The following is a 14,755-nucleotide window of genomic DNA, read 5'->3' as shown; positions in this document are numbered from 1 at the left end:
GTCTATCTCTCTGGATCTCCCTTTCAGGATTGCTCTATTCAGTTTAGAATCTCTTATGAACATCAGGTTATGTATGCAGAGCACATTGACTTCAGCAAGTGATAGTCACCATTGGCTAACCAAAATGAGAAATGTGACTCCCTAGCGACCATTAACTACCTCTAGCTTCCCTGGGAGGCTTTCTTCCTCCACGATAGACCATTGATCAGCTGAGTGTTTGCTGTTGGTAAATGTTGCTAAACGCTGTTGGGTGTTCATGGATGCAACAGCCATGTCTTGTTTGAAAGAGAGCTTTTTATATAACTCCTTCTCATCCCATGGCTCTTACTTTTATTTTTTCCTGCCTTCTCTTTAAGGATGTTCCCTGAATCTTGAAGAGGATAATGCAGACATCCTGTCTAGATCAGAGCACTTAAAAGTCTTATATTATAAGCATTTTCAGTAGTTAGGCGTCTCTGCTATGACTTCACCTCCCACTTCTGGCAGAAGTTTCTTTGATCCAGGCTTAGAGCAGCACTAATCTAAAGATATAAATGTAAATATTAGACGGCAACTTGATGTCATGTTCATATATATATATATATATATATATATATATATATATATATATATAAAACTAACCAACCAACCCCCCCCCAAAAAAAAACAGTGGTGACCTCCCATTAAGAGCTCTAACACCCCAGTTATGGACTTTTAACTAGTTTACTAAGCCTCAAACCCAATAAGAAAATAGTTGATTACACTCAAAATGGTGTTCCTTTTTTCTAATGGTATTTTTTCATTTCCTTCTTACTTATTTTTAAATAAATTTGTGAGGTTTAATAGGTGACTTAATTGTTAAATATTAAACAGTTAGTAGTATAATGTGGCATATGTACATGGTCTGATACAGTGAGACTCATGAAGGTGTAATGAATATAATTACAGTTTGGTTAACATAAGAATAAAAATAAAGAGATTTCCTTTCTTTAAAACTGTTTCTCTTCCACAGAAAACTGTCTGGTCCCAAATACACATTCTTTCTCCTCTCTCTCTCTCTCTCTTTCTCTCTCTCTCACACACACACACAGAGTGTACAAATATATATACTTATAAATGTACAAATAATATATAAACATTTAATACTTATAAATAAAAAAATAGATTCCTGCTTCTTATATTGAAATTGGAACAATGATTGACGTTTAACACTGGTATTAGCTGTCAAGCAATAATCAATTGCTAAACCACTAACTCTTTGCTGTAAGATTAGCAATCTTGTTCCGGTTTGGTAATTAAGCTGCCTAGAGATCCAGATGAATATGCAGAATAGAAGCAATTAATGATGTGAAGAGGGCAAAAGTGTGCCTTGATGGTGTGAAGAGGGTAGAAGTGTGTCTTGATGGTGTGAATAGGGCAGAAATGTTGCTTGATGCTGTGAAGAGGGCAGAGGTGTGTCTTGATGGTGTGAATACGGCAAAAGTGTGTCTTGATGGTGTGAATGGGGCAGAAGTGTGTCTTGATGGTGGGAATAGGGCAGAAATGTTGCTTGATGCTGTGAAGAGGGCAGAGGTGTGTCTTGATGGTGTGAATACGGCAAAAGTGTGTCTTGATGGTGTGAATGGGGCAGAAGTGTGTCTTGATGGTGCGAATAGGGCAGAAGTGTGTCTTGATGGTGCGAATAGGGCAGAAGTGTGGCCTGATGGTGTGAATAGGGCAGAAGTGTGGCCTGATGGTGTGAATAGGGCAGAAGTGTGGCCTGATGGTGTGAATAGGGCAGAAGTGTGCCTGATGTTGTGAAAAGGGCAGAAGAGTGCCTTGATAGTACGAAGAAGGCAGAAGTGTGCCTGGATGGTGTTAAGAGGGCAGAAGTGTGCCTTGATGTGTGAAGAGGGCAGAAGTGTGCCTGGATGGTGTGAAGTGGGAAGAAGAGTGTCTTGATGGTGTGAAGTGGGAAGAAGATTGTCTTGATGGTGTGAAGAAGGCAGAAGCACGCCTGAATGGTGTAAAGAGGGGAGAGTGTGCCTTGATGGAGCTGATGTTGAAGGTCAGAAAATGGTGAGAAAATGAGGAATGAGCAGGTAAAGAGGGCATGAGTAAATTGCCTTCCTATCAAGACATTTTTCCAGTATCTGTGGTATAAGAAAATATAGAGATGGCTCAGCAGTTGGGAACACTGCCTGTTCTTCCAGAGGACTCAGATTCAATCCCCAGCAACTACATGGCAGTTCACAACTGTCTGTAACTCCAGTTTCAGGGGATATGCTATCTTCACACTGATAGATATCAAATAAAGGTTAAATAAATTAAAAATATATAGTCCTACTTCCTTCAAGCTCAAGTTAGTCATATTAGTTTTCAATTTTATTATGTTGCTGAGGATAAATAGTAGTTATTGAATATTATTTATACACGTTTGCCTAATTATAAACCCCTGAGAAATAGTTTTCTTTGGATATACATACTTTTTCCTCAAAAAAATGTTCCAACAGTGAACAAATAATCATGTAGTCTCTCTAATCTGTTAAATGAATTTGTATATATTCCGGGATATTTGACTAATTAATAAGAAATGAAAGGTCCAATTGCCTTATTAAAAACATGGTTGAAAAGAAAAAAAAAACATGGTTGATAAAAACAGGTTTAACAAATATGTGTTTTATTTGTGTGGAGGCATAAATTATGTAGGTAGCAAAACCAAAGAGTTACAGTTAGTGCAAGAGGAAAACAGGCGTCTGCAATTGAAGGTGATCTTTCCATTCACAACCTCAGATATATCTTCTCTAGTGATAGTATTATGATACGTATGTTGTATGGCAGCATTTTTTCTAAATTTTAAAATTTAAAACAAATAGTCTAACCAATTAAATAATTTTTAAAAAAAATTTAAACTATGAGCCTTGAAATAGTCACTGTGATATCACTGGGAATTTAGCAGATTAAACATTTATATTTTACATAAGTTACTTATGGTACAAAAACTGATACAATGATTGTCAGCAATGTATTGAGTTTGAAACATGTAAGATCTTATATCTAAAACATGCTTTGGAAGGAAAGTATTTTTAATACTTTAATAGAGTTCTCATTATTGCTCTTTCTTATCCTCTTCTGAGATAATTTTGTATAAAACCAGAACATTAGGCAGCAAAGCTATATTTCAAAAATAATGCAGAAAAAGCTTTCATGTCTATATTCATACACACATGTACATGTATACATCATATGCTTGCATGTATGTTCACATGCATGTGGACACACATGTGTTTAAATACATGTACTCATGTGTGCATGTCTGTAGGCAGGCCTCAGGCTGGCACTGGGAGTCTTCCTTGAATATTCTCCACTGTATTTTTTAAGGCAGGGTCACTTACTTGAGCCAGAGCTCACTGTTACTACTAGGATGGCTAGCCAGCTTGCCTCAGAATTGCCTTGCCTCCCTTGCTCTGGGATGGAGTTGTCGTCATTTACGTGAGTTCTGTGCCACAAGTACTTTAATTGCCCCACTCACTGCCTTTGTATTTTTGTATTTATGTCTGATTTGACCTAGATGTTATGGAATACACAATGTTTGCTTGACTTCTGGAAAGAGCTAAAACTGTATTGAAGGGTGCCTAGGGATATTAACCACAGAGCCCTGCAAATACCAGGCATGTATTTCACACTGATATTCCATTATCACAAGACAGTCCTGACATACATTGCACCTACAATAATGTAAACAGTGAATGAAAAAAATACCTAAGAAAGACTTTGTTGAGATTTCAGGATTAATGTTTATTATTCTGAAATAAATAATGCATATGTGTGTGTTTCTTAGACATGTAGTTTGAGTGGTTTAAAGTTTAATATTGTTTGTGAAAAGATATATTAGGTTAAAAAGGTGGAAGCGTATCTATAGTGTTGTATTCTCCCAATCAAGTGTTCATCAGTACCTGTCACTGGAATTTCTCTTACCAACAGAAGCAAGGATCTTCATATTTTGGAATATCATATTAATTTATAAGTTTATATTACTTTGCTGTCAGCAACAAATGAAATGTACTTTTTAAAATGGTCACACACCGAGGGAGGGTTGGACTCTGTGTTCTTTAGACTATTTCATGGAGTTTACGCTGTTTCTGGAAATAAATGTCAAGTTATAGGCATCTTGGGCTTCTTACTGCAGTCCTTCCTGAAGTCTGAAGACAGTGTGTAAGGATGTCTAATGTAGTGCAGATTGCTACATTGGAGGTATCATTTGTATATGACTATGCAATGCAAATTGAATATTTTACTTAATGAAACTCTACATATTTTATTCAATTATTACTTTTGCTTTATTTGCCTCCTGATAAATTCAGGCAGTGAATATTTCTCAATAAACCCAAGCGCTTAGTGTAAGCCATATACAGCAATGCTAAAGCCTCATTTCTAAATAAAACCATTGTATGATGATGCTATTTTACACTGCAGATGGGCCACAGGAACTGTAGTGATCAGCTGAATTGGGAAATTGGGTCAGGGTCCTTTAATGTCTGGGCCAATATTACTTTTCTCACAGAATTGATGTTTTGGTATGTGGGAATGCTCTTTACATCTATAAGTGCTTGCATTTTGTTTCAGACAGTGTTTTATATTTGTCTTCCTCAAGGACATCTCTATGAATACAGTTGTTGCTAATGCATAGCGAGAAGTCAGGGAGCTGTGCAGTAAGCTGCGTTGTCCTTCCAACTCGACAGTTCTGAGCTGGACAGCTCTATACAAGCATCATGTCTTTAAATGATACATTAAACACCCAACATAAAAGTTAAAAGTAATAATGTCAAAACTAAGTATATTAAAAACTGAAAAAATACTATATCTTAAAATAGAAACTTAAGTCTTATCTTGATGGGTGTGAATCAATGCTGTCATGATTTCTCCCAACCAACTGAGGCCCAGCCATGGCCATATCATAGCATCTGTTATCATTTCATAACAGGGTGACCAACATGCAGCTTGGTAATTTATTATTCATCATTGAAAATATAGCCTCATCTTAAAAACGTTTTTAATTCTGATTAAGATAATATATTACTACGTGAAAAAGAAACAATTTATTAAAGAGACACACAATGAGGACTTCAGAATTTCTTTCTCTTTCATGTTTTACATTTAAATAAAAATAATAGAGTTCCTGAATTTATCAGTGGTGCTATTTTAAAGAAGTTTTGGAAAACTTCTTCAGAGCAGTAAATAAACAGTGTGCTTATAGTTATTTCTGTCTCACTTACTTCAAATGTATTTTATAACAAATATTATAAATTTATTGTTTACCTTTCAGCTTCTAAAATTAAATAATACCCTTTTCTTTTGTTTTTTTAGGGCAGGTTATCTTTGTGTAGCCCTGGCTGTTCAGGAACTCACTCTGTGGACCAAGCTGGCTTCAGACTTAAGGATCTACCTGCCTCTGTCTCGTTTCGAACCACCTGGCATAATACTGATTCTTTAGTTTAAGTTCTTCAAATATTTTGGGCATGCGGATGAGAACTAATAAGGAGTTTATGTTTAATATTATCAAATGTCATTGATATTTGTGGTTTTCTGGTGTAACTCAAAGAGAATTTAGAGATGACTCTATTGCACTCTTGCCAAAGGATGCAGTAGGCTAACTGCAGATGTGCATCCGTCCCTCCTCTCCTTCAAATCCGATTCCTAGTCCCAACTCCAGTTCTGTAGCAACAACTGCTGTGGCCTCCAGTTGCCCCGACTCCAGCGGGTCACATATCTTCACCTCCAAACTTCCCACCCACCCCACCCACTGCTTTATCCCAGTCTCTAACTCCAGCGGGCTAACCCTGGGAACCTGCCTGACAAGCCATTCAGAGAAGCAGGCAGTCCACCTAAGCAGGTGGAGCTTCAAATCTTCACTCTCCCGACCCGCATCCCCAGGTCTGTAGCCAACTACCTGTTGCTGCTTATTCTCTCTCCCTACTCTAATTTTTAGGGAACCACCAAACAACCCAGGCTGTGGCCAAGACAATAATTCCTCTCCACAATCTGACAGCAAGGCCCCGTTGCTGAAGACAATATCTATAGAACTCATTGAACACGGAGATGTTAAACCCGTACCCACATAGAGACTTTATTCCACATTCTAAAATCTTTGTTGCAGGAATGTACTCTGTCCACTACCTAGAGAGAAACACAATATCAAGCCAGCCACAAATTCTTCAATCTTTAATGGTGTTCTGCCTGAAATGCACAGACTAGTGTAATATTGGCATAAAGGTTGTATGAGTAACCAACCAGACCTGACATTGCTTTGGTGACCAATAATCTGGGATTAGATAACCAGGGATGTAGGGTAAAAACTAGTTATAAACACATACATACACACAGACACACAGACACACGCAACAGATAGGCACACACCCACACGCACATACACTTAAAATGACTTCTAATAACATTCTATTGTACTCATAGATCAGTGCCTTGCTCAGACACCATCAGAAATGCTTCCTCCTGCTGCAAATGCTAACAAATACAGAGACCCATAGACAGACATTGTTGTAGGAGGCTGTTTGTTTGCTTCCTGGCCACCCAGACTCTCAAAATAATCACATAGAAACTACATTATTTAAATCACTACTTTGCCCATTAGCTCTAGATTCTTATTGGCTAACTTTTACATCTTAATTTAACCCATTTCTAGCAATCTGTGGATTGCCACATGGCTGTAGTTTACCAGGTAAAGTACCGTCTGGCTCTAGCAGGGCTACATGGCTTCTCTCTGACTCCACCTCTTTTCCCACAGCATTCACTTTAGTTTCTCCAGCCTATCTCTGTTCTGCCCTGCTGTAGGTTCAAAGCAGTTTCTTATCAATGATAATCGCAGCATACAGAGGGGAACCCCATATCACCTCCCCTTTTCTGTTTAAATAAAAAGGAAGGTTTTAACTTTAACACAGAAAATTTAAATATAAAAACATGTATCAAGCAAAAATTACAGTTACAATATTTATATCTACTTTATCTTTTATCATAACTAAGCAAAACTATAATTATAACTATTTTTCAACTCCATCAAAGACTTCAGAAGGATATAATATTACCTTAGTAAACAGGAAGTGCATTGAAAGCAACTTCTCAAACTTTAGAATTGATAGAGGCATCTCACTGCCTGGACAGTCACCTAAAGTTCTTCTGTAATGTTGGGTCATCCATCTTCAGCCTATTGCTCCATAATATCTGGAAGACTTTTTCATGAAGCAGGAAATTTCAAAGACTGCCTATATTGGCAGTTTGTCAGTCACTTTCTTCTGTGTCCTGAAAAGTGTCTTGCAGACTCTTTCATGAAGCAGGATCCCCCAAAAAACTGTCTCACCTTTAGGCAAGTTTAGCAATCATTTCTCTGTAGTTCCTGCATGTCCAGTTCATATAGCACAGCATCAAGCACTCCAGGCAAGAGCAGTTTCTTGCCCAAATGGCTAACCAACTCCATAAGGAGCCTCTTTAATGCTCATCTTCCTCTTGAAGCAAATTGGTGCTGCCAGGAGTAGATGTGGCCAATCAGCTTCTTTATTAAACCAACCACAGTGACATATATTCACAGTGTAAAGGAATATTCCACATTTCTCCCCTTTTGCCTAAATAAAAAGAAAGGTTTTAACTTTGACATAGTAAAACTATATATACAAAACAGTTATCAAGTCAGAATTACTGGATATGGACAATATCCAGTCTATTTGTATTTGGCAAAATTAGAGAAAATATTCTATTATTTATATTATCTTTGTGAGTCTAAAGTTTTATATCTAATTTATATTTATCATAGCTAAGAAAAACTACAAATTTACCTATTTATTCTTTAAATACATCAAAGACTCCAGGAGGGTGAAATGTTACTTAACATCAGGGACATCTGGCTGTCTGGATAGTCATCCAAAGTTCTTCTGTAACTTTGGGACATCTGTCTTTGGCCTATAAGCCTAGTATATCTGACAGAGTTTTCTGAATTGCATGAAATTTTGAAGGACTGTGGTACCTGGTCTTTGCAAGGTTTGGCAGTTTCTTTTTTTTTTTTTGTCTCTTGTTAATCCAGTTTGGAGAGTATACTGTCAGCAATTGACGCAGTTCTTTGCCCAAATATTAGTTTTGCCATAAAAAAGCAAATTCCATACAGAGATTCTTTTATGCCCAGCATCCTTTTTTGAAGTAAATGGGTGTTGTCAGGAGTAGACATGTTTCACTGTTATGAAAAGTCTTAGATTAATAAACATTTTAAATGCCATACTCTGTAGGTCTTTGCAGTGTTTGAAGACATCTATATATCTAAATATATCTGTATATGACCTTAAAACATACTTAACACAATTATAAGTTTGACTATTACAGATGGCTATTAAGTGTATTTCCTAATTATAATGTACATTTTAAATGAGTTGCATACACACAATACCCCAAACAAGAGAATAAACATATAGCATAGTAAAAATAACTTAAAATTTGTATAGATATATAATAATTCATTCCAATGTAAAATATTTAAGACTAGTAGTTCCTTTTTTGGTTTTAAAGTAGATTCAAATATCTGCTCCTTTATTTCATCATTTCTATATTCTTCTTTGTTCCTTTAGAGAGAGATTTTTATATTTTACTGTTATGTTTACTCTTTTTTTTTTAAACTAAGACCAGTTACAATTTGTAACTAACCTCCCCCCCTTAAATGCTAATGAATATCTATAACCCATCTTTGGGAATGTGGACATGATTCTCTATACTACTTCCTGTTTTCTGGAGGCACTTGTATCTTTGGGACAACCCTGAGTAAAACAGGGGTAATTATTAGGTCTTGGCTTTAGTATACTGTGGAGTTGATCATCTCAGTCAGCAACCTTGAAGCTGTTTTGGAAGCTAGAATACCAGGACCATCTGTTTTTATTAATGTTTTTTCCTTGCACTAAAAACACATAAACTTTTAGAAGTTGCATATATATCTGTATTAATACAAGTATAGACTGTGCATTGTACACAAGTCAGTCAAAGAATTTCTTTTTATGTTTGAGTGGGTAAAATATATGTTACATGTCTTGTAGTTTTTTCTAGGTTTGTTACATTTTCTTATAATTATAGAATTTCAGGAGGTCTACCTTGATGAAGCCCAATCATCTTTAACCTTGAGTGAATCCATTTGTGACTGTGTGCATGCTACTGAATATTTCAAAATATATTCCATGCTAAAATCAGCGTTTGTTTATAATTTATGATGTATTGTGTTCTTATTTACTGATAGATAAGTAAAAGCATCAACTCATAAGTTCATTTTTGTTGATAGAATAAAATTCTATTGTCTATTGAAAGAAAAAGTTGCGTGTGTAAGTGTTTATGATACTGTGATTGGTGAGTTTATGTATCAACTTGATATGTTGCAAAATGAGCAAGATAGGCAGAAAAAAATATTTCTAAGGCTCTTCAGAGGACCGCAGTCTATACTTGACTGTAGTGAATGGTCAGCTTTCAGTGTGGGGGACACTGTCCAATGACTGGGCTGAGAATCCATATAAAACCAAAAGGAAGAAAATTGTCAACTATCTCTCTCTGTCTCCTGTACTTTAGCTCTCTTCCCAGCCCTTGGAAGTCTTTGTATTCTGGAACTTTTAGCAATGGCCCTTTAGATTTTGAGGGTGTTAAGTAGCACACTCAAAATCACATCAAGGGGTTCCTTGGTTCTGAGGCGCTGGGACTCAAGTAAGCCAGTATTAATTCACTTCTCAGCTTCCATAATGACGTTACACCAATGTTCCTAACAATATTCCACACCATTCCTTTCTCTCTCACCTCCCTCTTCCTTCTTCTCTATTTATTTAGATGTATATGAATCTAGGTCACCTTTTATTTTGTTTTTATCTTTCTAAAAATCTTTAACCTTTAAAAGAAACTTGTGAATTTTAATAGAAAAACAAATAAGAATATTTTGTGTATTAGTTTTTCATATTGTTTTCTGAAAGTTTTTTTTTAATGAATTAGACTTACATCGTGGGTAAATCACAATACTAATGTTATTAATGGTTTGATAATATTCTAAGTTCTGGAATTCAGTTGACGAAGTGTCTGTTATGTAAACATCATATAAAATCATGGGCATGGAGGTATGTGCCTGTACTCCCAGTGCTGGAGAAGTGGGACAGGAGGATCTCTGCAGCTTGCTGACCAGATAGTCCTGCTGAATCTGAGAACTCAAAGTTCAGTGAGAGACTCTGTCTCTAAAAACAAAAGAAAAGAAACAAAGAAATAAGTGGCGATGGACAGTGGTAGAAGACAATGCTTGACATCAACCTCTGGCTCCCGCTTTGCATGTGGATTTATGTGCACCTAGACACACAGGAAGTATATGTGCACACATACACACACAAACACACACCACAAACAGCAGATTGTGACTATAAAATTACAGTATAAATAATAATTGTATTTATAACTCAAATCACAGTTAAACAAATTGAATACCATAAAAACAATTAGAAATTTTTGCTATGAATTGTAAAATCATTTTCAAATTAACTGCATTTTTAATTTTATTTAAAAACAATTACTTTTTATACAGTCTTAGAATTGCATGTGAGCCAAAGTGTTTTACGTAATTCTCAAATATCGTGTAAAGAACTGACTTAGAAGTAGAAGCCTTGGAAGTTTCAGGTAACTATTGACATACCTCATTTTAAATAGAAAACATAAAATATGTTTGTTCAGACAGGTCTAATGCATGACTTTGGTCTCTGGTGAGAAGGAATGTCTGCATTGTTATAGACTTTGTACTGGCTTGTTAGAAAGCCAAGGGAGCATACGCAGATCTATAATTAACTAATCATTTGTCTCTGGAGTGAAAGCAAATCTGTGTCACTAAACCAGTCAGTGGGAATAAAGGAAGATATGACTGTTCACTTTATGTTAAAGTAGCTGGGTTTTGCTGCACAGTTCTTGTTTAAACACTGGACTTGATATCGAGATTTTCAAAAATGTGATTAACATTGAAATCAACAGATCTTGGGGAAATAAGTCATTCTGTGTAATGTATAACCCTCATGCAATCAGTATAATGCAGTAAGGAATGAGATGGGCACCTCTGAGAAAGAGGAAATTCTGAGTGTAGATTGCCTCCAAAACTGCAGTGCTAACCTTTGCGATTTCAACCTTGAAGCCTATTGGAACCGGGAAGGTCAAGTTCTTAACTGTTCTCTCTCTTTCTTAAATATACATAGGTCTTAGATTCTACATTGGTTTTTTTTTTTTTTTTTGGTTTTTCGAGACAGGGTTTCTCTGTGGCTTTGGAGCCTATCCTGGAACTAGCTCTGTAGACCAGGCTGGTCTCGAACTCACAGAGATCCACCTGCCTCTGCCTCCCGAGTGCTGAGATTAAAGGTGTGCGCCACCATCACCAAGCTAGATTCTACATTGTTAATGCACAAATTTTAAAAATTTACTTTGGTCTCTTATTTGTGACTCAAGGCATTCCTAATATTTTTTTGACAAATCCTGTTTTCATCTCCATTTTTATCAAAACAAATACTCCACCAATAATACATTTTAAGTAATTTTAAAAATTATTTCCCCATTACTTCTTGTAGCCACAACTCTACTTTAGACTTCCACATAGGTGACAGTAATTGTTATCTTTTTTTCTCTGTTTTTATTATGGGATATTGTGTATTCAGACAGAGCAGTGTTCTCTCTCTCATTATTCAGATGACTGTTTTTCCATTACTATCATTATTCTATTTCTATATTCTAAGAAGTAGAAATTTTTAGTACATAATTTGCTGAATTATATACTAAATTAAAAACTGAATTAGAATTAGAAACTAATTTTTTCCAATTGTGTTGTATTGAGCAGCCTCACCGCATATGACTTTGGATTGGAAATAAAGGAGATATATCCATGCTCACTGTCACTGTGTGTCCTAACTTGAGGTAAGACTGAGTTTGCCTCTAACTCCTAGATTCCTCATGTACAGACAGCAGATGATAAAAATCTCTATTTCCTGCTACTATAGAGAGGACCTTGTCCCATAGAGGCCTAAGAAATATAAGATGCACAATAACAGCTCCTGCCACCACAGCAGACTAGCACAGAGTGATTAAATTGGATTTATTGGTTAATTAAGAGCATCTACAGATTTTACTTAGGCAAATTTATAGATGTTTGGTTTTGATTTTTAAATTAAGTATGGACCTTCAGGTTTCTTTTTATGAATCCCTAAAGCATTTGCCCTAGAAACTTATTTTAAAAATGAAAATGCCAAAGAATGAGGGCACAGGCTTTTATCTCTACATTCAGTGACCAAAGGTAGGTGGATCACTGTGAGTTCAAGACCAGGCTGGTATACATAGAAATTCTGGTCAGTAGGACTACATTGTAAAACCCTGTCTTTAATTAAATGAATACATAAATGAATAAATATTTCCTTTCATTAGTAAACTCTGGCTAGTAACAATGCACCTTAAAAATGAAAACACAAGAAAAATCACCTCTCCCTACTGACTATTCTTTTTTTTAATATTTTTTATTTTTATTGAGCTCTACATTTTTCTCTGCTCCCCTCCCTGGCTCTTCTCTCCCTCCTTCAACCCTCCCCCAAGGTTCCCATGCTCCCAATTTACTCAGTAGATCTTGTCTTTTTCTACTTCTCATGTAGATTAGATCTATGTCTCTCTTAGTGTCCTCATTGTTGTCTAAGTTCTCTGGGATTATGGTTTGTAGGCTGGCTTTCTTTGCTTTATGTTTAAAAACCACCTATGAGTGAGTACATGTGATAATTGTCTTTCTGTGTCTGGGTTACCTCACTCAAAATAATGTTTTCTAGCTCCATCAATTTTCCTGCAGAATTCAAGATGTTGTTATTTTTTTTGCTGTGTAGTACTCCATTGTGTAGATGTACCACATTTTTCTATAGTATTCCTATAGTATATTTGCCTATAGTATGCTTTATGTTATAATAAGCAAAAAATGTTTCATTTTCTAAAAGATATGTGCTGGAGTGTTGTTTGTTTTAGTTTGTGCAGGTATTCCCATGATGGACATAACTTCTACTGAATTAGCCTTTTCTGAACTCAAAGCAGTTGCCCATTGAAAACCTGAATAGGTATCAGTGGTGTGGTATACATACTTTAATTTTCCAAATTCTACCATGTACAACACATTCATCTGCCAGATGTACCCTTTGGGTTGCTTCTTTCAGGTAGTAGTTCTTGTTTATATAAAGAACAGTAGGGACATTCCCTTATAATTTTCTTGGCTATTGCTATTTGATGGAAAAGCCTTTTTTGAACCTTTGCAATGATTTTTTAAATGAAATTCAGAGCCCTCAGTACACTTTCTATCAATAACTGATAGATTTCTGCATTGCATTGTGCTAGAGAATCTGGCAGACATGTATGGTATTGGATGTTTGTTATGTATATGGAATGATGTCTATTCCTAATTATATCTTGTACCTGAATAAATAATAAAGTCAAATGACTCAACATTGGCTGTGTGTAGGATCCATTCACCCATTGGTGCTGATCTAACTTTTAAGGGTCCAAGTATCTTTTTCATTTTAAATTAGCATTTTCAAAAAAAACAGAGATTCAATGAGTCTCATCTAGCTTCTGGATCTGCTATCTCTATTTGTACAGCTTTAGTCAATCTTTGTAAGAAGTCATTAAAGTATTCTTTTGGGCCTTGTATAACCTTAGCATAGAATTTAATTCTTTTTCCTGGTACTTGAACCTTGTCCCAAGCATTCAAGACTGCTGTATAGCATAGGTACAAGATGTATTCATTGTAAATAGCTTAGCTATCTGGATCAGTATAACATTGCTTACCAAGTATTAGATCATGGGAGGCCTCAAAACCTCTGACTCTACTTTGACATTCAAGGGCCTTAGCCTCTTCTCTCCACCAATTCTTCCACTATAGCTGTGAACCATGGTCTAATACAGTTGAGATGAATTGAAGCTAACCATATGGAGTATCCTTATTTCTTGAAGCCAAATCTTTACTAAGTGCCTCACATATGGTGAATTCATTCCATAAGAAAACTGCTTCATTAATTTCATTTAGATTGTTCATTCATATAGGCACCCATTTACATTCTGTATTTCCTTTGGGGTATTTAATATTTGCTAGCTTTTCAGAAATAGTAACAGGATAAGCAGCTAAATCTCTTGGTAAGTAGTCTCTGCCTCTGAGAGGTACTGGCAATGTTACATCTTTACTATATATTTTTTTGTATTTGCATCATCTCCTTGTTTACCAGTTCTGACAAGTTCTTCAACTGTTTCAAATTTTTTCATCACTGTCTTTTTTCCCCCATTCACTATTTTCTCAGTAAGTCCCCCTTCCTCCATTTTTCCAAGCTTTGAGAGGCAGAGTTGACAAAGATGCCCCAGTTCTGCTGAGCTCTCATCTTGGGAGTTTCACTAGTTAGTGAGTCTGTATTGATTACTGCTTATTGGTAAAGATCCTTTATTAAAATTGAAAGCCCCACAATTTCATAGGAATGAATGTGAATATTTAGAAGTTAGTTTGACAACACACCATTTAGCAATGTAACAGTTGTAGGTTTCCATCATAAATTAAAGAAATAATTGGTTATTGGGTACCAATAAATAAGATATATTCTGATAAGGATGTCACATATAATCTCAGAATACATATTTGGTTCACAAATACAAAGGGCATCTTTTTTGGCAACTTTTTTGGCAATGTTAAGAAGCCAATGCCCATTCTTTTTTTTTTTTTTTTTTTTTTTTTTTTTTTTTTTTTTTT

At 35.8% G+C, this 14,755-nt stretch overlaps 1 protein-coding gene across 1 annotated transcript in view; it reads right to left on the bottom strand.

The window, feature by feature from the left end:
* Positions 1-1,248: 1,248 nt before the first annotated feature.
* LOC101991199 (putative uncharacterized protein FLJ45035) overlaps positions 1,249-14,755 on the bottom strand; it is a 39,850-nt gene continuing 26,343 nt past the window's right edge. The window contains exon 2 of the mRNA XM_005358382.1: positions 1,249-1,767. Within this exon, the coding sequence (XP_005358439.1) occupies positions 1,249-1,767 (519 nt within the window). The remainder of the gene's footprint in view (positions 1,768-14,755) is intronic.

The sequence above is a fragment of the Microtus ochrogaster genome, chromosome 26 (assembly GCF_000317375.1).
Source record: "Microtus ochrogaster isolate Prairie Vole_2 chromosome 26, MicOch1.0, whole genome shotgun sequence".
In the NCBI taxonomy this organism is placed as follows: domain Eukaryota; kingdom Metazoa; phylum Chordata; class Mammalia; order Rodentia; family Cricetidae; genus Microtus; species Microtus ochrogaster.
Note: the sequence above shows the minus strand (reverse complement) of the source record. Positions and strands in the feature narration are given on the sequence as shown.